At 36.7% G+C, this 24,813-nt stretch overlaps 1 protein-coding gene across 3 annotated transcripts in view; it reads right to left on the minus strand.

The window, feature by feature from the left end:
• The window catches only part of dpr8 (defective proboscis extension response 8), a 72,489-nt gene that overhangs the window by 9,729 nt on the left and 37,947 nt on the right, over positions 1-24,813 (minus strand). For all 3 annotated transcript variants that reach the window (XM_069053787.1, XM_069053790.1, XM_069053788.1), the window contains exon 3: positions 6,004-6,214. In XM_069053787.1, coding sequence (XP_068909888.1) covers positions 6,004-6,214 — 211 coding nt within the window. The remainder of the gene's footprint in view (positions 1-6,003; positions 6,215-24,813) is intronic.

Consider the following 24,813-nt stretch of genomic DNA (forward strand, 5'->3'; position numbering starts at 1 on the left):
ATTTATGTTTTGCCAGTTTTAATGATTATGGTTAGCAAACCGGAATTGTCTTCTGAAAAATGACGGTTTCCGAGCTTTTAACGACACCCTTACACCCGAATTAACATCTAATTTATTTTTTATGACGACTGGGACGAAATTGGCGACGTCAAACGTTATTACGTAATGGGTTTATTTTCGAAACTGTAACAAATTTCATTCGAAATCCGGCACAAAGGCGACCCGCCCGGAACGCGCGCCCGGACAAAGAAGCCATATTTAATTTTCAACTAATCTAAGCACCCGGAATGGTCGTATCTTTGTATCATAAAAGTCGAGCATAACATAATATTTTGACACGGCTAAATTTAAGCACCTGCGAACCTCGAAAAATACGCAGAACTGGAAAGAAGAAGAGCTGAAATAACAAAAGATTAAACAAGATTCAACAACGAGATCATTCCGGACATGAAAATTGCAAATGAAATATTTCATTTATCACTTCTTTGTCAATTATGTTTGGGATTAAACGAAACCAGATCAAAGCGACGCAAGAAGTGGACAATATGAGTAAATATCCGAGATAAAAAGATTTTACGCGGTCCGGAATATCGTAAAAAGTAAACATCAGCATAAACAATAAACTAGATGTGGCTTTAAGCGCTTTGCACTTGTTTATTACATAAGAAAACCTCTTCGCTATTAGCTTATATCTCTGGAAATTGCAGGGCGTGGGAATCTCGTGAGATTTGAAGTTATTTGGGCTTTTAGGGGAGATAGTGATTTAATATCGGGAAAAATCCCAATTTGTCCAAATCTGCCATGCTAAGAGGCGGTTAGCCGACGCTAAAAAATAGCAACAGGTCTTTATAATCTGTTTAACTTAGCCAAACAGTGAACGAATAATTGCTTTGATAATGTAGTAAATTTATGGAGAGAAATTTACATGGAACTGTTTATTCAAAACCTGATTTAACGTTTAGGTGTACAAGCGTAAACTGTTGATCAAGTAAATGTTGATGAAATGACCATCAAAAAGCTGAAGTACATATGTTTCGTGTATTTGTCTTCCATGGATTTGCTAGACCAGCAAATAGATTCCAAAGAACAAAAAATTGTCAACAATAAAGTGAATTTAAAACAACTTATAATGCAGAAAGGAAAATATAATATTTATTTTTGTTCAAATTTTTCTACACAGCCTCCTAATCTTGGTTAACACATTTTAGAACTAGTTCATAAATGACTCTTTAATATACAAAGTGATCACCAGTAATAATGAGCCTAACAAAATTTGTGATGCAACCAACAATACACGTCCCCCATAGTTTTTTAGTTTTGTGCACATAATCGGTGCAAATGTAATGTTTGCTGCATCTCAAATGTCGTCAAGCTCATTATTACTCGTAAATCACCATGTATTTAGGTCCTCTATGCATTTAACATGTTTGCACGAACGAATCTAATTTTAATGCTCCGAACGTGTCTTTAAAATACTCCTAAATGCTACCACTCCATTCACCCTGAAATAGCGTTGAGTTTAAGAAAAGAACATAAATCTTCGTTTCGTGGATAAAGTGTGGGGAAATACCGGAAGAGGAATTGGCAAAAAAGTCAATAATATGCTTTAAAGAAATTGTGGAGTATCACAAAATATCCAAAAGTCTCCCCAAAGAATTTTCACTGAACTTCGACTTTTAAAGGGTGGTATTTTATTTATGCTGAATACATTATTAAAGCAAAATGTTGTTTGACGTCTTAATTTTATCAGAACTCAGACGTATTCATAGAGACAACAAGGCAATTAATTTTATTCAATTTATAATCTAGAAGGGACATTAGGGTAAATATTGTTTTGTAATAGTAATGATAGACAGGACGTTAGTGTAGTGTAGTAATTTTTGCTATGATAGACTGAGCATTATCCTGTTGGATATCTCTACACTCAGCAAAAAAATTCAAAAGCTCCACCTAGGGTAATGCAACACTTTTTGAAATAACTGTTTCTAAATGGTTACAACGAAGTTATGGACAATTTACGGAGGAAAAATCAATTTCCACTAAAATAACTGCTGCATTGCTTGTATGATAGTTGATGGCTCAGGTCTCAAGAAAATATATTCTCGCTGAGTATCTTATGATTTAAGAGATGCTCTAAAGCAACAATGCGTTGAAGGGTGCAAAGAAATTCTAAAATAATTCTGTGATAAGCATTTCTGTGTGAATGTAGAAGACAATTGACTGCCAGTTCTTCCATAGACCACGATTAAATCAGAGTTAAGCAAATTGTCAGTTGAGGAAAACGATGCCTAGATTGAAAGAAAAACTATGCGGTTTGCAATTTTCAAGTCCTGACCAAATAATTGAAAACTGAAAACTAGATATCGCTCGTTCAAATGAAATCCTGGGCTGGGAAGGCGTTGGAAAGTGTCAATTGTTGTCCTTTTTTAAAGCGTAGATTAATTGGAGCATGTTGACAGCTAACCTAAAATTTAAAGCCAAAAAATTCTTTCTTTTTTTCTTTCTTTGCAATGTTTTACATTAAAAATAGAATCTTAACGATTCCTATTCTAGAAGCAAATAGCTAAGGGCACCCTTTGCTGAAAACAAACATGTTCAATTAAACATAAACGGCGGGAAATTCAAACTTTACACTGTTCTAAACGATTTAATCTTTCCAACCCTTACACAGGCCAGGATTTCATTTGAATGCACGATATAATTAATAATTCTTGCTGTGTTGGGCTGAGTATTGTCTTGCTGAATACTTCATTAGAAAATTCTATTTCCCTTTCTGAATGTATCTTGTTGTAAGTTTTTCGGTGGGAACCAGTGAGAGTGCAATGTTTTATTCAAGTTTGAAAGTGTTGAGAGAAGTCAAGATGTGTTGGTGAAGATTGAGATGTACCATGCATCAGCGCATACGGAATGAAGTATGTTTTAAGCCCAGCCGAGAATTTCGAGTACAACTTAGAAATCCATAAATAAAATATAGCCACTTTAAAGAAAGCATAAAATTCAAATAAGCCCCGTAGAGTTGAAATGTTTAAGTTTTACTTTCATTCCACAAGAGATCTTTATTAGCTGGTAATAAAAGTGTAACGCATTTTGTTGGAAACGTAAAAGCCCTTTCAGAATCTGCTGTACGTTTGAAGAATAAAGCATGAATAAAAGATCAAATAACAAGGCGAAAAAGAAAGGTGTCTCTATGTAATGAAGACATTGTTAAGAGCGCCTCTCTGGGCTTATGGAACAGGAATTTGGCAGAGAGAAGCGGGACGTCGTGGAAAAAGCGCGTTTTTCAGCGCAAACAACCCTCATTAGACCCGTTTAAATGCTGACTGGCCATCTTGCATTATCTTCCGTTCCACTATCCGGTGGAAAAAAGAGTCGGCAGGCCTCAAAGGGCATGCAAGCAAACTAGACAGACACGCTCTATTATTGTGTATTCAGGTCGCGCCCTCTGTACCGTCATCAAGACTCCGTAACGAAGCGGGCTGAGCCAGGAGCCCTCCGAGGGCGCACTCCGCATGCGAAAGAGCACAGGGTCTCATTAATTCAACGCGGTTAAGACGACAGCTATAGGTTATCGCATTAAAGCGACCACGCCGTATAATGACTTGGTCAAACTGTGATCTCGAACGTGCCGATTTCCGGCATATGCCACTTCGGCTTTAACGCACTTCGGGGAAAAAGAACAGAGGGGTAGTTAGCCGTTTTCGATTTAAACACGACCGATACGAAACGAACACCGATCTATTTACATTGTTTCTCCGCGTCTAAAGAATAACATTGTGCCTTGGAGAAATTGCTAATTTGGAACGCCAACGCGGTGCGGCGCACCGGTGAGACTTCCCAGCGACATCTGTGACACAACAAATGTAAATCGCGTGCTTTACATCATCTACATTGCGATACATAAATAAAATGAATCATTTAGGTTATTACAAAAATATTTCTTTGAAACACGCCGCCACGTAGAAATGTTTGCTGCTTCATTTATTTAATCTAATCATTTCCTTACAACAAATGGACGAATTTAGATTTTCGACGTTGCCCTCTCCGTAATGCATTCGAAGAAATCCTTGTACTGTAAGGTCACATATTTCCATGCAATTTAAAGTTATTTTGGTATGTGACCAGGTCGAGTGTATGATTAATATCAACGAGAAATTTTGGTCGAATTAAGCACCCTGCAAGTGAATTGGGGCTAAATATTTTGTAATATTCAAAGTTTGAATCGCAGCTAATTTGCAACAGATTGTGAGTTGCTGTTTACAATTTTTGGCAAATGAATTAATAAGAAAAGAAACAACGAAATGATGGGAATTATTGTGAAACTATTGTGTTGTAATAGTTTTTTACGCAACGAGTGAGATATAGATATCATTATTGCATGCTTGTGAAGTTTGCACAACGAGGCCGCAGTTGTGTGATTACATAAGTGAGATAATACGTGTGGAATGTAAGTCATTACCTGTCTGAAATGAGTGGGATAAGCAACTATAAAAAAATAAGAAGGCTGGGATCCAACGTTTGCCAGAAATTTTTTTTTAGGTTAGTGACTGTGGCGTCCTATTTTTATGAAATTAAAAATTCTCATTACTTTGAAACCTTGTGGGGCCGTCTCATTGGACAAAAATAATGTAGCTCTATTTTCTGTAATCAAGTAATTTATTCTTATTGTGTATCTTGGCTTCATTGAGCTTAACTTTCGCTAAATTATAAGCACCAGAAAGGTGAATATTTCTCTCAAAAAATGTGAGAAATAATTTCTTGGAGACGTGTTTAAAGCAAAGCTTTAGTTAAACTGAGAAAGTTTCTCACTGTTGAGATAAAAGTCATGAACAGGATAACGCTGGATCTCATTTGACACAAATGATTCTATTGAAGTGTCTCTTTTCGAGCACTTTCTATGCCCGTGTCTTACACAATAAATTCTTATAAATATAAATGACATAATAGTTATTTACATAATTAGTGGGATAAAAGCAATATTACAGGACTCGAGTGTGAAGATTTTATCTACGACCGCCCCGAATTTAAAAAAAGGCTAATCTTATTTATTTATCTACACCCGTGGGATAAATGACACTTATCCCACTCATTTTGAGTGGGATTAGAACTTCATTACCGTACTCAGTGGGATAAGTAAGTTCTTATCCCACTTAGTGGGATAAATATCATTTCAGGAACATACAATTATTTCTAAATTTATTTCTGGGACTTTAGTAACATTACCTATTACGATTTTTTTGCGAGGAGTAGAAATTTTCCGCAAACAAATTTCGAGAGAAAAATACTGTTATGAAAGCTAGTTGGGCAATAAATGTCGTTGGAAATAGAGCTTTAATTTGTGAATAAGTGGAAAGTTCCGTTGTTTGTGCAAAACAAGCTGCAAATCTGCCCAAAAAGTGATATTACATCACTTGTTTACATGAATAACAAATTTAATAGGTTTTCGTTTGTGGCGGTTTCGTAAGGGTTGCGGTGAAAAACTGGCGTGTTGGGAAACGCATCAATAATGTAAAATTAGCATTTAGCTGTAGAATGGATGGTAATTGTAATAACAAGCATAATCTGTGAGGCAAAAGACTTAAGAAAATTTAATTACCAACCGATTTCCGCGCTTTCTCCGAAACTTTCCTTGTAACACTTCGGTCTGAATAACGAGAAATATTAAGGATACAATTTATAGAACTACTTAAAGTAGTCAGATGTTTATTAAAGTTTTCAATCTTCCTAATTTTGTTCAACTTTTAATTGTACATTAAAAATTTTACGACATAACTTTTAATTTAAACCGTTGGTAAATTTTCCTTGTAAAGGTACCGGGAAGCTCGCGCTACTTCTTTTAATTAGATTACATAAATTAATATTTCGCTTCTTGTTGACGGCGAAGTCTCGAGCCTCCTATTTATTCCATTTATTCCGTCTGCTTTTAATAGCAACTTCCAAACAAGCAAAAATAGCTTCCCCACTTGCATCAAGGGTTGGTAATTAATGACTCTCTTTTACACTCACCTACTATCGTCAGAAAGACCGGATGACCTATGGGGGGCGTAGTGCTTATTTGACATTCGTATATACCGCTATCTTTTCGTTGAGGGTATCTTATTCTCAAGGTCCACTCTTCCGTGTGAGGCGTATGAATGGCTTCAAATCTTTGATCTGAAGTGTAAGTGTATCTCCCCACAGTCAACAGATGAATGTCGCGGTGCCTCACCCATGAAACCTGCAAAAGAAAATTTCTTTTACGATTTTACTCTACACACAAGAGGGGGAAGAGATTCATGAAATGTTAAGAGGGCGATATTTTCAAGTTAACCATCAAATTAAAAACCACATTACCTTCTGTTACAATGCCATTGGCGCCATTTCAAACGTTTTATGGCCCCTTAAGATACTAATCCGGCTACAAAGGGTGTAAATCTCACCCAACCCATTTATAAATGAGGAGGTTATAGCATTTTAAATCAATGTTTCTCTAGACCTCTTTCACGTGGGGTAGTGAATTTGCCCAGAACATCAACTGTCACCAAAAATGAAGAGGGGTGAAGAAATTGTTAATTAGCTTGAAGCACAAGGTTGTTTAGGTGATGGAGTATCGAAGAAGCAATTAGTTTGTAAAATTTTTGTAGCTGTTGCTTTGAGTCGGTTCCACGTGTAGTTTTCAATAAAAACAATACATTTTGTGGAAAAGACAGACAATGGTAATCTGGGAGCTTATACATCGAAACAGAAACATAAAGCTTCTCTCCGGCATTGTGTTTTCAGGTGTAAATTCAAGGAATAACACAGATAAATCAGCTCGAAGTCTTTTTGCAGACGCGGCAAAAATAATTTGTTTTTATTCCGGTGAGCAGACTACATAACAATAATGGCTTTTAGAACAAAACAGAAATATTACTTAATTTATATCAGGAAGTGTGTATTTTTTGGGTGGCACAAGTGAAAAATACAAATCTAGGGAGTCGAACATCTCAACCAAATCAATCAATCCCTCAGGAGCACGCGTAAACTTTCGTACCCATTAATAATGCAAAAACTTTATAAAAGAGCCTATCCGTGATTCAAATTAAGAAAGTTGCCGGTCTGTGGTGGAGATCAAGAAAATGGGGGAAACCGGCAAACGTTTTGTTATTCACAGTAAAGTTTGCCCTTTCTATGTAGTTTACGTGTAGATTTTCCGTTATAAATAAATAATATTTCAGGGGTAAACTGGTCTCAGGAATAAAACATGGCCGGTCTAAATTCTAATCTTAAAACTTGTTTCGTGACTTTAAGTGAAAAAGGAAAAGTGCCGTCTCGACACTTACATGCGGAAATTTCACACTAAATTTTCCTGGAAATATTCAAGCTGTCATCGTTTATTTTTTTTCTTGGTCTGCTTTCCGCCAGGAATAATCGAAGCAAGTTTTCGCGTGGACCGATATACGGCACCGTAAAAGATGACGGAATTGGATAATAATTAATTTATTATGGAAAATATGGGCCATTATGTGACCCAAGGTAATTCCAAATTGTCCACAAGTCGTTGCAAATTCTCTTCGGGTATCGACTTTATGAACTTTGTAATGAGTTCCCCAAAGTGCTCTAAGCTCTCAAGGCTCAGCTCATAGACTTTGTCTTATACATAATTCCATAAAAGAAGCCACAAAAGGTGAACGGATAAACGAGACGACCCCAAATTTTTGCCCACCAATTTATGTCCACCAAGCAATTCTCTCTCTTGCAACAATCTATACATCAATACGTATAAATAACTGACTGACTATCAAATTCTCGAATTTTTTCAAATGCAGGAGACATCTTAGCAGCTTTGTCTGTCTGAATCTCTGTTTGAATCTACTTAACTCAAAAACTAACCGATCGATTTTCCTTAAACAAAGTTTATTCGAAAAGGAAAGTTTCTGGTTGGGTTTTCCACTTTGTTTCATTATGACATGACGTCAGGGAGCTGCGAGTATGTCGCTCTGTAGTGAGCTCGCCTCGCTTATTTCTGTTTCGTCGATGCTAAGCGCCCTGTGGTCATGTCACCTCACGTGTTATGTTGCAATTCTAAGCGTCAGAAATTAATTTGTAATTAAATTCTTGTTTTAATTTCTCTATTTTCACAACGCTTCAGTAAGTGACAGGAGACAACTCAAGAGGGAGCTACACGACCCCTCAAGTAAAAATTCAGTTTTGTAATGACGTTGTTACATTCCTTGCGCTAGTTTTCTCTTCATTCTTTTCTGGAAAGCTTTTTAATTTTTATTTTGTGCAAGCACAATTCGGAAGGAGAAGCTTTTTTGGGGAACAATAACTCGAGCGAATATTTTCCAGAGATGCATCATTACTCATTAGCATACATATTTCAGGCGAAAATCTCCAGTTTTCCCCACACGAGAGGTCCCGAACAATAGATAATAAAATATTTTATATAAAATTCCGTAAATATTATCTCCGATTTCCGCCTTGCCAGAGAAAAACTCTTCCGCCTATCGCTTTTTATCATAGCATGGGGCGAAGCCACCTCCATTTTTGAATATCATGCAGTCTGATTAGATCTGATGACATTTTTACGATGCATCGGCAATGCGGGGGAGCATGTGTTTTACGAGGCGGCGTCAAGACAAATTTAATCAAAGCATTCCGCATATTACCCTTTCGCAGCGCCACAATTTTTCTTGTTGTAAAATATGCGATCATATCAATAATCCGTATCAGATTTTTTCGATGACACGATGCGGCCCAGTTCCAAAACACATATGTCGAAATCGATGCAATATATTGTCGCCAACAGCTTGGCTTTATGAGGAGAGCAGTTGAGGTAATAAAAGTTTATAGATAGGCAATGCGTAGGGAGAACATCTCCAAAAGACAAGTCTATTATCCGGAAGGGATCTTGTATTCTGTTGTTCACTTAGTTTGATAAGCTGTTAAATTTCTCCGTCTGATAATGGCGATATTCATGAATGGATTTGCATATTTATGGCCACCTTTATTTAACAGTTCTGTCAAATTAACCCCCGTCTTGGCCAGAAAAGGGATTATACCAACCTTGTTAGCTATCGAGAAATGGTTACACTCATGTTTGCAGACTTAATGGATTGTGTTATTGCATTAACCGAAATTTGCCCAAGACGTGTCTCGATACTTCGCCCACAAAGCTCCACCCGATCCACTTTATTTTTGAACTTGACTGGCAGCAGAGCTTGTTGCTGACAGTAACTCTTCTACCTTGGGCCCAACAACTGTACCTCTCTAATTTCGTTATTAAAACTTTCCAAGAAGATAAAGTAATTTGTCGGAAAGAACGTAGAAAAGCACTTATGCCGCAGTTTAAAAATAACGTTCATCAATATGTGAGCTTTCAACTCAAATTACTTTCATTATACGGTATTCCGACTTCAATAAAGTGGAAACTTTAATGCGTTTAGTATTCTCGTTTCGCCCCCATGCGAATGTCTGAATGGAATGTTATTAATGTTTTTTAAAAGTTTCTGCGGAACTTGCGAAATTTATTTTTAAACACGTGTTTACGGAAGTCGACGGACTGTCTAGGAAAAAATAAGCATTTAGTGCAAACGCGTTTCGTCGATTATGAGATTGATAAGCCGGACCGGTCTGCTAATTATTATTCACAGTGGGGTTGGTTCCGGGCAAAAACCGCTCTACCCGGACAAACTTCCAGACGAGCCAATAGGACATGCATGAGCAGAAGGGCCGGAAGTGATAGAAACAAATTTACGATCTAATTTAAATAATTTATCGTGGAAATATTGCGTCATTGGACTACAATCAAACTCTTTTGGGAAATATATAATTTCGTCCCTTCCTTCCGTTCGGTGAAATATTTTCAGTCATAATTCGGTGCAAGTAAAAACCCCCGGATCTGCTTTATGGTAAACAACTAAATATGAAAATCTGGCTGATGTTGTGTTAGAATATCGATTCCCTCTTTCGCATGTCCGGGTGCGCCAATTTCCGGGGGTTTCCACACATTGTCCGCGCGTAAATAAAAATTACAATCCTATTAGAGAATCACAAGGGTAGTTTTAAGCGAGTTTTAGCATATTTGCAAAATTACCGGCAAAATCCTTTTAGATTTAAAATTTCGCCAAAAGAGAATTACTTTCGTGGAGTTTGTAGGGCCGAAAGGACGGCGAAAATTTGCATATTGATTGGATATTATATCCGGGCAAAAATCCATTTGCCAAAAAATCTTTAATTATTAGTCCCGCCAGCACTTTCGTGATTAAGCACCAGTTTAAGCACGACCCTCTTCAAAGAATACATAATATTTTTAATACGCTTTTAGGGGATCCACCGAGGCGCGAATATTTTTACACGGAGATATCGACTGCTTTATGGTGATGGGTGCGTTTGTGATAAAAAATCACGCGAAGACATGATTTATCGCGGGGGATGTGAAGAAATCTGCCTGCGCCAAAAGTCCGGAAGGGTGGGAGTGGGTCAACGTGATTTGCGGAATCAGGACCGCTAATGAAACTGTGGAAATTATGTCACCAACCAGAACTAATGATATTCTAAAACCGACTCGCTGCTAGTCATGCTCCAATTATGCGCAATTAACAATATCGCTCTTTGCCATTAGCAGCCAATAACATTTGTCGAAATTAGGATTGAATTTGGGCGACAGTCGCTATGGCTGATCCTGCAGGAATATGTTTTACGCCGCCAACCTTAAACAAATCCCACGGAGACGGCGATGCGTTATTTAATCAAGGAGATAATAAAGTTGGATAGTTCGCTGACCCTCAAAATTAAATTGTGTCGAGCTGACGCTTTGCCAAGTGTAAACTCACCTATTTCTTCTTCCGAATCCGAATTCTATGATCCAGTTATGACTCGCATTTTATTTTCCCGCGAATCACCTAAATAATAAAGGAAACATTCGATTTAGTAGCCAGGATCCATGGATGGGTCGTAAAGTCGTTAACTCGGTCCCGCAAGCGTCGTAAACCGAAATATTTTTAAATTTTGCGAGCCGAACTGATTGACCCAAGATCCTGATCTGTCTCCTGTCGAATAAATTATAAACGTTTGGTGTAATCCCCGGAAGTCGAGGTGTACAACTTCATGAATAAATTGTAGCGCGAGTTTTATCCTGCGAAGTGGCGGAGGCGACGAATGCATCTGCTTTTATGGCGTGACAATATTTTATATCGGAGCGCCAGTTGGAATCCCTCAAGGTGGTGCTGGAGCCACTCCTGCGCCTAATTTATTTGCTTTATTTGTAGGAGTACTAAGCTCTGACGTTCGTTAACCGCCGATGTGATGTAATAAAATGGGAAGACAGGTTCGGAGCGATTTCCATCCTCACAAATTGCTGCGCTGTATGTGAGGAGGGAAGTCGAGTAGTAAGTGTTTGCTTAATATTCGTGAGCCACAAGCAACACCTGCCTCCTCTTGTTCAGCCCATCCACCCCCACTTTTATATTCAGGACCGTTCCGTGTGTTTTTACATTTTATGCTCCCTCTTATTAAAATGTAGATTTCCTTCTGAATATGTAATAAGCGTCACACATGGCTTCGCCTAATTTGTAATTGCTCCCCGATTTTACACACCCTTATCCTATTTTTTCCGAAGTTCGTGCAGGTTTATTAACCGCTTTAAAGTAACTTTTCCGAATAATTTATTAACTCGCAGCATATTCACGGAAATTAACACAAAGAGCTGGCTAACCGCAAAATACTCAACTTCGTCGAAAAGTTCCAGAGTACTTTTCGCTGCCATAAAGTGGGAGTGCTGCTCTACCGGGATTGCACCGAATTTGCAAAAAATCTACCCCCTAAACCGACGAGTTGCACAGTAGAAGACCCTGCTCACAACTTACTTTCTAACCAGAAATCCATTAATTATTATTCTGCACGTGAACATTTTAACGACTTCCCAAATACGTGATCTAATTGCCTCGGTTCCAACTTTTTCAACGCGGAAACATCAACTTCAAATTAATGGATCTACAACCACCAAAAATTCTAAATCATGAAGTAATAAAAATAAATTAAACAACAGAATCCACCTCTCGTATTAATACACCAAACGAGCTTTCAATTCGATCATCAATATTCCCTTGGGCTTGCTAAACCCGCAGACAATAGGTCATGAAAACATCACCTCTCCCGGACAAAGCTCTGCAGTTTTATTTCAGGATGTGCTCTGTCCTGCTGAATTAAATATTATTTTTCTTCAAATGTCAGTAAAATATGACATTATACTACTGGATTGATAAAACTAAAGTGTCACTTTATTGCCTTGGCATCTGACGAGCTGACGAGCGGCAGATAAAGTAAAGCAACTAGTATACAGGGTGATTTTGAAAGTTATCCAGATATTTTAATCACGAGCTGCTGGATGCATGTAGAACTCGGAAAAAATATTTAAAAAATTCTATGCCAAAAAATAAAATGAGATTTATTTTAATTTCGGCACATGCTAATGCGAAGTAATCTATAGGAAATATGCTTTGAAACAAGGAAACCGCATTGGTGTACGTTTTATAAAATATGATATACAGGGTGTATTTTTAAAATGTGCCGAAATTTTACCTACGAGGTTGTTTGACAACGTAGAAGACTAAAAGAAATTTAAAAAAATTGTAGCTCAAAAAATAAATGTCATTTTATTTTTTGACATAGAATTTTTTAAATATTTTTTCCGAGTTCTACATGAAGCCAGTAGCTCGTGATCAAAATATCTGCACAACTTTCTAAATCACCCTGTATGTTATTCGGAGCAAAAATGGTTTTATGTGCTTTGGCTGGTTTGTCTGCCTCATTTCATTCGACCAGCCTCAGCATATAAAACTTCATTTTTGCTCCTAATAACATAATATTCTACATCACAATGAAATGTTCTTAGTTTGAATCGGGCAAGATGCAATAACGAAGGTTAATCGATTGTGTCTGTTCAGTTTTGCCATTTTGTATAGTTCTAACGTCGCGCAAACAAAGTAATAAACAGAAAGTTCATGTAAAGTTTAATGCGCCATCTTAAATCAGCCGTTTGCTATAAATTTCAGCAATAAAAGCTTTTTTCACATACTAAAATGATTTCTCTTAAAACATTAAACGTGTATAAAGTTTATGGGGGTTAGTGTGAAGTGCGACATAAAAAATTCATTTGACCCAACGCTTTGGTAAAACACCGCAACACACCTGTTCGAATTGATCAAAAATGTTATTGTTTCGTTGTTGATTTAATTTTTGCATCGTCGGTGTTTTTATTTTATTTTTTGGCTTACCTGCGGTAATTTTCCGCAGAATTAAGTATTGGTTTTCAATTCGTCATCAAGTTTGACCGGTGCGGCCAGGCTGTGACAAGTGGCGGCAAAACTTCGCCCAGCCACCTAAAACTCGACGAAGTTGTCAACTTCCACCATAATAACTATTTAGTATTCTTAACTAACTGAAAGTTTGTTATTGCCCGCGCCCTGAATAATTTTCCATGTCGATGAATTATGATCCGTATCTTGAATATATTATTCTTGTCTTTCTGTTCTGTATTTAGAGCAGTTATGGAAAGTTCCCCTCTTTAACTATTATTTATACGGTACAATCTTGGGAGACAAGTTGAAAATTAAATTATATCCACTACCTGCTCATAAGCAATAACGTAAGAATGCCCTCGTTACTGCAACGGAGGAAATGCTACTTCAAACTTACACAACTTCCTTAATATGCAAATGTTTCTGTTGGAGTGCTAATTTTGACAGTGTTCAACACGTATTTGCCAAATTATTTTCCGTACAACACCCAATTACAAAGGCAGCGACGAAATTCGTCTCGACAAAGATAATTTCGTCGAAAGTGAAACAACAATCAATTATTCCAAAGCTCAATTGAAAGTACCTTAACAGTAGCCTCGGGAGCATCGGTTGCGCAGAAATAAAACGCAGCTGTTCCAAAATACAACTGTTTTTTAAATTAAATTTAAGCTAAAACGTGACAGTTTTCGTCGTGTATGTTGCGAACAATCGCCTTCAACTTAATTTGGAACGTGATGGCAAATTTTACACAACGGTGCGTCTAGTCAATTTGATTCGATAAGAATGAAAGATTTTCACTTGGAACAAATCTTCCGATTGGAATTTTTCCGTAATTATGCGACATTTGAGTGTGCGACCTCTTCGGCAATGCAATAACTCCACGTATCACTTTAACGTTGTAATTTCATAGAAACGAGGTGGTTTCGTTGTCTAACGAGCCAAAGAATTAAGCCGGCGGCGGCATAACTGCTTTCAGGGTCTAAATAGATGAAGAGGATAAACAGAGACTAGACCCCCAAGCAATATACCACGCCATCACGCAAGAAATATTTTACCATAGCCCACTTATTTCTAATCAGGGGAAAATGCAAACAGGACGAGGGACGCAGCGAGTATTAAATCCTGTCTCTCATAAAATGTAAGGATCAGGACCTCAATTGATTTTTTTGTCAAATCAAACTGACTTCAGCGATATTATTTTAACGGTCGAGTTTTCAAAGATATGGCCTGGATCTTTCATTTTAAGTTTCAATAACATTTACCCCATATTACGTCGATAAAGTTTATATCGAGAAGACTAAACTTATTAACGAGAAAATTTTCGTGTTTGTTTCAACACGATAACACAGTGTCTCACACGGCAGGTGATGAGGTATGAAGATTTTGGGAAATTGACTTTCTTTATATGTACATATAAATCCAGTTCTCAATAAGTTTTTATGTATTCGCATAATTTCGTTTCCATTATTTCGTCGAGATGTAGGTTTTGCAAGAATTTCAATAAAATCTGAACGTATCATTGAAATCGGTAGCTTTCAGTTGAAATTGTTTCCTTCTGCTTTATCTGTGTTTCGGAACATGCTTATTGCAGAATCAATAAACTATATTTTAATCAAGACCAAATAATGGTATAGCTTGTTGATTAAAACAGGAACGTGTGGGTAAAAAATTGATTGGGGTGGTTTATTGTCGTGTCGGGTGTGATTAATGAGTTCGATTCAATAAACCTGGCTTCTCAAAGATTTAAAAGGAAAAATGTTTGATTATTCGAGTACGAGGCGCGGTTAATTGAAATAAATAATAAATTGAAAAGAAATGAACGGTTCGGTGTTGTATCGACGGAAAGTTGAAAAAGTTTCCTGTATCGACGTCCTACATTTAGTAAGAAACACGAGCAAAAGGCGAAACAATTTACTCTACCCTCTGGAGATGTTATATATTTACCTGGTTCAGAGATGCACCATGGTATTTATCTTAGCAATCGTTTATCGGGAGCGCAAACAATGATTCGAGTCCCTTTAAATTTCCCGTCGTATATCAAGCTTAGTAACCTTATTTTGCACAAATCAAGATTTAAGACCTTAATCAGCACTGCGACTGATTCACCCTTGCCGTAGCAATAACACCACCTTCGACCCGATTTCAGTACACTTTTTCTCACGTTTGTTCGGATTGCAAGTCTGGATTTAATCTTGCAGCGATAATTTCTCGTTCTCCGTCGATGATTGCTCTGTCGATTAATTTTTGGTTCCAGTTTTGATTAGAGAGCGATAGCTGTGTTGAAAACGGCGAATGTAATCCTCATGTGGGAAGCGCTCTTAAACTTTAATCCTGTCATGATGCTGTTTGCATAACTTTACGAACGAAAGAAAAACACAGCAAGATAATTTGCCCAAGACGCTATATTTCTCTTTATCTTTATTAAGTTTGTTGAAAAAGCCAACACCAACTAGAACAGGCCTCGTATCGAAGATTAAATACGAAAAGTTGGACGCAGTTTAAGTTTGCTTTTTCATGTCTGGAGACTCTGAATTATTCACATACTCGTTCCAAATGTTTGCGGTCTCTGTAGAGTCAATCTGGAAATTCTCACCAAGACTGTCTGAATGTTTTATGGCAGTTTCTTTCTCTTCAATCACAGGGGATTTAATTTTTATGGTTGTAATTAACCGGTGAAAAGCGCTTGCACAAACTGATATCACAAACCTCATCACATAATCGACATAATAGAACTCCGCATTACCATAGTCTGTTGTTCTGAATAATGGTCATGAGCGGTAACTCCATGTCTAAAATAACATCGACGTAACAAGCGTGACATATTAAATAATGGTTCGTCGACATTTGCTGATGGTAAACATTCCCGTCCATTAAATTTTCATGAGAAAATTCTGCGGTAGACGCGAATAATATGCACCTAATGTGATTTCCAGCGGCTGCATTGCGGATGACTTTTACACCAGACAAAAGAAATTTGCGATTCAAACATCGCAAACGAAAATTAATGCGACCGAAATGTACAAATCGGGCATAAAGAACGGTTACTTTTAGCAGCGCTTGCATATTGGGTCGTTTGTGATTTATTCACGCGTTCCTGCGGAAAGCAAACCTGCAACACCCCAGGATTAAACTTTCAACCGTGTTTGAGGCTCCTGTCACGTAACGTTCAACGTTTTTTTAAATAATCACGCGGTATTGATTTTTGATGGCATTTTTAGAGGGCATCAATGATTCAAGAAAGGGGAGGCTTCGACATGCAAGAAAAAATGACGACATGAAGAATCGGTGAGAAATTAATGAAGTGGTTGGGAAATATAGAAATAAGTGATGTGGAAAAGAATACAGATAATTATGGAAAATGGATAACGTAAAATGTACAATTTTTTGTATCTTAAAAGTTAAGCTTGAAAGAAAAAAAATATACAATCAAAAATTATTTCTTGGAGTCTTGACATCCAGAAAAGAATCCCAGCTTACGAAAAAAAGTGTAAAACAAAAGAAACTACGGAAGAAATAAAGTTTTCTCTAAAAATTTCATTTCAAAATTAAATCATAAAATAAAGAATATAGGCAAATAAAGTTTTTGAAGATTTCGAAATACGAATCGAATAGAAACAGTGAATAAAATGTACAAGATTCTGGAAGGTGTGTAAGAAGATATCAAGAGGAGAAATTCAAAGACCAATGAAATTCACGGTATTTGAGCAAATGATTGTAAGATAAAAAATAAAAGAATATAGATGAAACAAAAATTCAAGAAGAGTTATTTCACTACAGGTTACGACTGCAAAACAAGAAAGGAACATCATCATTTTGTGAAGATACAAAAAATGAGATGTACCTAAGTTAATACTGCACTCTGAAAATGTGTGGAAAATCAAAAACTCAACAATAAGAACATAAACCAAAATACAACGATCCGGGATTTTTTTTTTATGTGGATATTTCAGCTTGCGAAAGGAAAAGTAAAAAACAAATGAGAAGTAAGAAAACGAGTTTTAAAAAGCAAATAAAGGAAACCATACTTTTCCAACTTGAAAAACTAAATAGAACTGAGATTAATGTAATATAATTACAAATTATAAATCTATGCAATGGTTGCAGTATATTTTTTATTAACAGAAATAAGAATTATGAAGAATAATGAAGGTGAAAATTGTTGGATGAAGAGTTTAAATTTAACCTAACTGATTCAGGGTAAACAATAGTAGAGAAAACAGTCTGAAAATAAAGAAATAGGATATCAAAAAAGTTAAAACTCTAGAAAACGTGTTATTTATGAAAAGAGAGAGCATTTGAGATTAATAAAAAGTAATCGAGGTAAAGATATCAAGTAGCACAAAAGAAAACATAAAATACTTCACATAAAACAAAGACAAAGTAAATTGTAATCGAGAATTAACAAAAAAGAAATATTTTTTAAATGAAAGAGAGATTTTGAGAAAAAAAAAGAATGTGGAATATAATGGTCAGTAACTTTGGAGTATAAGATGAACATATAATGCAAATAAAAATGATAGAGAAAAGAGAAATAAAAAGATATTTCCTATTAACAAATTAGGAGAAAAGAACATCAAGGATAGAAGCTTGTAATTAGTAAAATGCCTATAAAGAAATTCTTGATAGAATCATGAAGGATAAATAACTAAAATGAATTAAAGATTATCAAAGGAATATACAACATAAAAAGAGGAGAAATATACTGAGAATTAGACAAATGGCATAAATATAAAATCAGCTTTTGTAATAGTTATTTACGAACCGAGTGCGAGAAGACATTTTTCGCACATGAGCGGATTATTTGAGGCACAAGCGACGAAGGAGCGAGTGCTTCATTTGCGCGAATGTGCCGAAACGTCTTTGCGAATATTTTTTGAAACGAACATTAGCATTTTTAAATTATTACCCAATAGTTCCCAATTTAGTGAATAGATGGCGCTCGCCCAAGTGTCAATCGAATTAATAGCGATTTATTTTCATTCTGTCGAAATTTTCAACATCCAAATCGGAGAAATGACGTTTTGTAAACCAGATTTCATTTTTATAAAGTCAAATTATTTTCAGAATACTCAAAAAGGCCAATGGTTTTTGGATAATTTTGAAGCAAAATAGTAATTTACACAACAAGTGCATAAAGTACTACTTTTTTCTACGAATTACGTTGCATAAGTTCCATACAATATTTTTTCTACGATTGTCTGCAATTACAAAAACATCAACATCAAAACATAATTCTGAAATTTGATGTTTCTAAAGCCAAAATCGCGATACAACTCCAATTGTTTTCAGTGCACTCAATCAGTGATATAATTCGTCTATTTCGTTCATATATTTGCATAACGCCAAAGTGAAATAATGACACGCTATAGCACTTTTTTAATGGTTTTTACCTTTTACTATTTTACTATTACAATAAACAAATGTTTTACATACTAAAAATAGTGACATAAATTACCGTTTTATTGACAGTAGTAGAAAAGGCATTTTCATTATGTATAAAATGCATAATTTGACACTCCGGTGAATTAAAACCAGGTTTGTATTAGATCTTGTCCTGCTCTAGATCTACGAGTAGCTCTACATAACTTTATGTAAATTCTCCCCAATATTTTATATTAAAATTAACTGCGTTCCAGCTGTGAAAACAATCTCGATTTGAACCGAACAGCAGAACTAAATTATTTTAATTATTTTTGTGCTATAATTAGTTGTTTCTTTAGATGCGGCTGAAATGTAACGCCCTCAACGAGTCTACTTCGTTTTTCAAGTGCGGCCATATTTTAATTAAAAACATTAAAATTATTCGACGGCTGCCATAAAGCTAGGATGCACACGGCATAAATTAAATGAAAACCAGTGTAATGGGAGTCCCACCCGTGATCCAATATTCTTGGCATATTGCAATAACGCATCGTGCTAACAAATAGTGGATAACTCTGTAAGTTATGGAAACTAGCGAGTGTTGCGCCACATTACTTACAAGAAACTTGCCGGATTACAGCACAAAGTTAAACAAGGATTAGCAAGGATCGATAGGTGCGAATTCGGGCTGGCGATAATAAATGAATTGGGCTACAGCTTTAAAAAATGTCAACGCACAACTCGACTTTTTGCACAAGTCATTAAGCGAGTGCAGGCCCCGAGAAGATTAAATGCAGATGGTTCTGGCGCATATTTAGCGTTACATTAATCCTGCAAGAAGGCTGAATTGCGCTCATTTTGTTCCTCACCCCGCCTCCGGGACGAAAAAACGACACTTATTCTTTGGACGCACAAAAAGATGCTCCCATTTCTTATCTTGTTGTATCTTAATTTCAACAAAGTTTTATTCATTTCGCTAAATGAGATTTCTCACCTGATTATTTCTTTTGTTGGCAGACAGAGAATTTAATTTTTTCGCCTTTCGACTCGCGAAATATGCACTTTGAATTTGTGTTGACGTTATCAAATTACTTGTTAGTTCCGAACGAGAATTCAGAAAACTTATTTCAACTTAATTTACGACTGTTTCAATCCATTTTGGACGAACGCCGTTTTTCACACTTCTTCTCTCTAACGAACTTATCTCCTATATTACCGAAATTATATAGTTTCCGACTCATTGAATAATAGATAAGCTATTGATTGATCACGCCTGAAGGAAAATTCCTTATCGAGTGCACGCCTCTTCACATAATAACCTTCCGGGATTTTAATCGGTAAAAAGACGCCATTATTCGACTTCGTTTGTTTTTATTGCCTCAAATGTCCCTAACCAGCTCGCCGTCTATCGCTCACGTCTTTTATTTCCCCTAAAATATACACACCTCGCCTTTTCTTGACTTTCATTAAACAAAAACGATTTCTTTTCTGCTGCTACAATTTTTAACAACAAAAAATACAATTTTTTTTGCACATGGAAACTCTGATTTGTATCAAATTTTACTTTAACGCCGTCGTTAAGAGTAACGGCTGCGAAATTGGATTTCGCGGCCTGTTTTAAGTACGCGAAATCCTCGTTTCGCGTACAGTTGCACAAACAAAATAAACTTGTTTCATCGAAATTACACAAAACTGTTGCTGCACTCTACGTAATCCTGGACGGTGACCATTAATTGCGAAGCTCCATTTTATTTCGTCAAAGATAAAACCGCAATAAATCACGTTTTGCTGTTTCCGACCGCATTCTGCACTCGATGAAAGCTTTTAGTAGTTGCCACCTGTACCCTGCGCGCTTTGTGCACTCCTTTTTATGAAATTTTCCTTTGATTTCGTCATCGTCGAGAACGAAGCGAGCCTCGCCGTAATAAATTGTAGACTTCATGTCGAAGTCTAATCGTCCAAGATAAAGGCGCAATGAATTTGTATTGCAACTGTTATAAGGTATAAGAAATGGGCTCCTCGTCTGGAACATCCCACCATAACTTACGGAGCGAAAGTGATTTAATAGCTACACATTCGGCGAACAAATGTTTGCGTTTCTTTACTTGTTACGTCGAACGAGCAGTATCACGACCTCTATTTCTTTCTTGTTAAGGAATCGTCACGTGAACGGCCACCAAAAGTCCAACTTTTTTAATTTCGGCCTAATTCGCCCACCCCGTCTCGGTCTTGTTTTCGTTTAATTCCGGTTTCCATACTGACAACGTTCCACATCACTGTATCGTTTAATGTTGATTTATTTATGTGGGTTTAAGTGTAGCGTAAGTCCTTTGAAGAAAACGAGGATAAGACGTTGGCAGTTAATGATATGAAGCCCGGAATGGAGGGTGGTTTTGATTATAAGAAGGGAAGCGTCTCGTTTGGGGGAAGCGATCCGCAAAACAAAGAAACGGGAAACGGATACGTCCGAGTTGTTCTAAAATCATCGTTCATTTTCGGTTTTTCATCCGCCCTGGAAATCTGGAAGTGGGCCTTGGGGCCGACGAAAATTGGGAGTCGTCTGAGGAGCTCGTCTGTAACTGGAAGTTAACAGGCTCGCGAAACTTAGATACGAAATAAAAAGCGATATTATACATCGCCTTTGGCTGTAATTTCCTGCAGAATGCCGGATGTGAGCCAGAAATAAGGTTGCTCTTTGTAACTCGCTAAATGAAGTCCGACCGCTGAATTCCAGATAATTTTAGAGGAACTGGAACTGCACCGCTATTCACAGTTAGTTAGGTTCATGTTCGAGCATTTTTATTGTACTTCCGGTATCATTTCAAAAACCCCGACAAAAATTTTATTAGCATTATTAACGAATCCCTGAAGGGTTGCGTTCAGACTAATTTCGCAAATCTTGAATTCATCTTGATTTTAGATTAGGCCGTGGAGTGATGGAGGGTTTGTGTTGTTCTTCCTTTGTTGCAATTTGCTGATGTATAAGTTTCGCTATTCCGTTCTGACGAGCTAAGCATTTCGTGATGGGAAGTTAACTATGAGCCCCGGCCAATCTGTCTCACCTGGATAGTTCCATTTTCAGTATTAGGCAAAGTACGAGTAAATCAGTGGAAGAAGTTATTGGGTTAATTATTTATTGTGACAAATTGGATTTTCCCTCTCTTACGGCCGTATTCACCAACGTCAGTTAACGTTAACTGTAGGTTAAAATGCTTCGTTACTTTAGTTACCTATTGTTGTAAGAATGTTTTCGTATATTTTAACATACAGTTAACTTTAACTGGTCCGTATTCACCAACGCCAGTTAAAGTTAACTGTAGGTTAAAATATACGAAAACATTGTTATAACTTATAACAATAGGTAACTAAAGTAACGAAGTATTTTAACTTACAGTTAACGTTAACTGGCGTTGGTGAATACGGCCGTTAGACCCGTTTCAAAACGGAGATTAAATCTTTTCCCATATTACTTCATAACACAGAATAAAAAAGTAACGATACAGATTAGGAATCAAAGGAAACAAATTTTTTATATTCAAAAATACAAACAGAAATGGAAATTGAAAATAAATAATAAATTGTTGTGCTTTTTTAAAGCGTAGATTAATTGAAGTATGTTGACAGCTAACCTAAAATTTAAAGCCAAAAAAATCTTTCTGTTTTTTCTTTCTCTGCAATGTTTTACATCAAAAATAGAATAACTTAACGATTCCTATTCTTGAAGCAAACATCTAAAGGCACCCTTGATGAAAACAAACATGTTCAATTATGTCCCGATTAAACATAAACAAATGTCATTCGTGCCAAACGGCGGGAAATTCAAACTTTACACTGTTCTAAACGGTTTAATTTTTCCAACGCCTACTCTTTGATGTTTTTGTATCTCTACGGATCTTTCTCCTTCGGTCGGTTCTCTTATATCTCTTCCAGATCTAGTTCTTTCTATCTTTCTCGGATATCTCTACTTTCCTGTATCTTCCTTGGATCTCTTATTTTGGATTTCCCTGTATTTTGCTGTACCTCTCGGTTGTTCCATGGATCTTACCGTACCTTCCATGGATCGCCCACTGTGGAACTTTGTATTTCCCCTTTTCTTCTTGAATATTCCCATGTATTTCCCTTTGCTTTCTCATGCATGGGTTAGAAAATCATCCCTCTTGACCAGCTTCACGGTTCTTTCTTAAAATCCTCTCCAGGTTTCTTCCATGGTTGTAGAATTATTTTTGACGTTTTTGAATGCTTTTTTTTCGGGTTATCTTTTTCACTTTTACTGTCAATATTTTTTCATCTCCTTGCTTTCCTTTGATTCATTTCATTTTCATTTTTTCCTCTCTCTCTCTTTATCTCCACTTCAGTTTTCTTTAACTCTTGCCAAATATTTTTTCCCGTTCCTTTCATTCCTTCATTTCATCTCTCCCCTTGCCCTCTTTACTCCTTTTATATTTTTTATTCTCTCCTGTCATATTCTTTTTTTCTCTCTTTGCAATGTTTTACATTAAAAATAGGATAACTTAACGATTCCCATTCTAGAGACAAATATCGAAGGGCACCTTTTGCTGAAAACAAACACGTTCAATTATGTCCCGATTAAACATAGACAAATGTCATTCGTATCAAACGGCGGGAAATTCAAACTTTACACTGTTCTAAGCGGTTTAATTTTTCCAACGCTTACTAAGCACAGGATTTTATTTGAACGCGCGATACAACATTCTTGAAAGTGGGCAGGACATTGATGAAGTTTTAAATCCCATTATTATTGGAATAATAAAAAAGAAAATAGAGCAAATTATATAGAACATTTTTCTTTGTTGAATGTAATAATACTAAATGAACTAGTCTCCAGCAGACTCCAATGGGACTGTTTTAGATGAGGCCTTGAAGTTATGAAGGGTTTGTGTAGTCCTTCCATTGTTGCAATTTGCTGATGTATAAGTTTCACCACTCCATTCTGACGGGGTAAGGATTTCGTGATGGGAAGTTAGTTGTAAGCCCAATCCAATCCGTCTCACCTGGATAGTTCCATTACATTATTACGCAAAGCAGCTCACTGGAAGAATTTATTGAATAAAGACTTAATTATTCCGAGGTGAAAGCGAGAACTTAGTATTTTTCCTAACTCCAACTCAGCCCCGCTAAACCCGGTGATTAAATCTCTTCCCTCTCATTGTTTTAGGTCCGTCGTAATTTTTTCGATGGCTTTCAGGTTATGAAAATGCAGATGGGGCGTCGACGGCAGCGTAAGTTATAAACACGTCCGCGGAAAGTGGGGCTCGGGATCCCCAGAAGGACGGAAGCGAACAACAGATTTCATTACCCAAGGAGGCGCTCCATCAAGCAGGTGACGAGTGCTTCCTTACGGTGCGTCCTTCCGCCGTTTTGTTATCCTTGTTGGCCTGCGACACGGCACATTTCTGATATTTACTGCTATCTCGCCCTCCGGCAGAAATGGGACCCCCCAAAATAAACTCCTCGGCGATCGTAAATTTTACGACTCATATTACGGCGTAACAAAGATATCGCGAGTTTTACGTGGAGATAACATTTTCTTTTCGGGATACGACGACGATTCGTGTATTGGCTAATGTTTTCTTTTGCCGCGGGCACGCCAAATATTCACCCGGAAGCGGGACAAACCGAATTTCAACGCCAAACAATCCAGAATTGTTCGATATTTTCAACGGCAAAATGCATTTTCCAGCAAAAAGGGCGTAAATTGGAATTTATTGTTTGTGGTTTTACAATGTTGAAACTGCGACGAGAGATTAATTGTTAACAATGAGCACACCATATTAATGCACTCATTACAACAAATGCAATTTAAAATTGGTGGATGCGCCGGGGTAGCAAATATGTATCAATAGAGTAGGTGGCGTGGTTTATTTAATCTATTATAAACCCCACTGCGGTTTCCTTACATTAATTGAGGCTTATTTATTAGAATTTAATTAGACAGAATCTCTTTGTTACGTTTGGGTTGGGTTTGATGAAAACAAACATACATGCAAGTTCCAGCTTTGCGAAAGCCACCATTTCCACTCACACAATGAACTATTAACTATATTAAGTCTAAATTATAGTTATAGTTGAAAGTTTAGCAATTGCAGAACCATTCCGCTCTAAATTGTTGCATTAAACTATACTCAAATTAATCCACGGAAAGAGCATTATGCTAGCGGATATTATTGAAAAT

This window comes from Tenebrio molitor, chromosome 7 (genome assembly GCF_963966145.1).
Source record: "Tenebrio molitor chromosome 7, icTenMoli1.1, whole genome shotgun sequence".
NCBI classification, from domain to species: domain Eukaryota; kingdom Metazoa; phylum Arthropoda; class Insecta; order Coleoptera; family Tenebrionidae; genus Tenebrio; species Tenebrio molitor.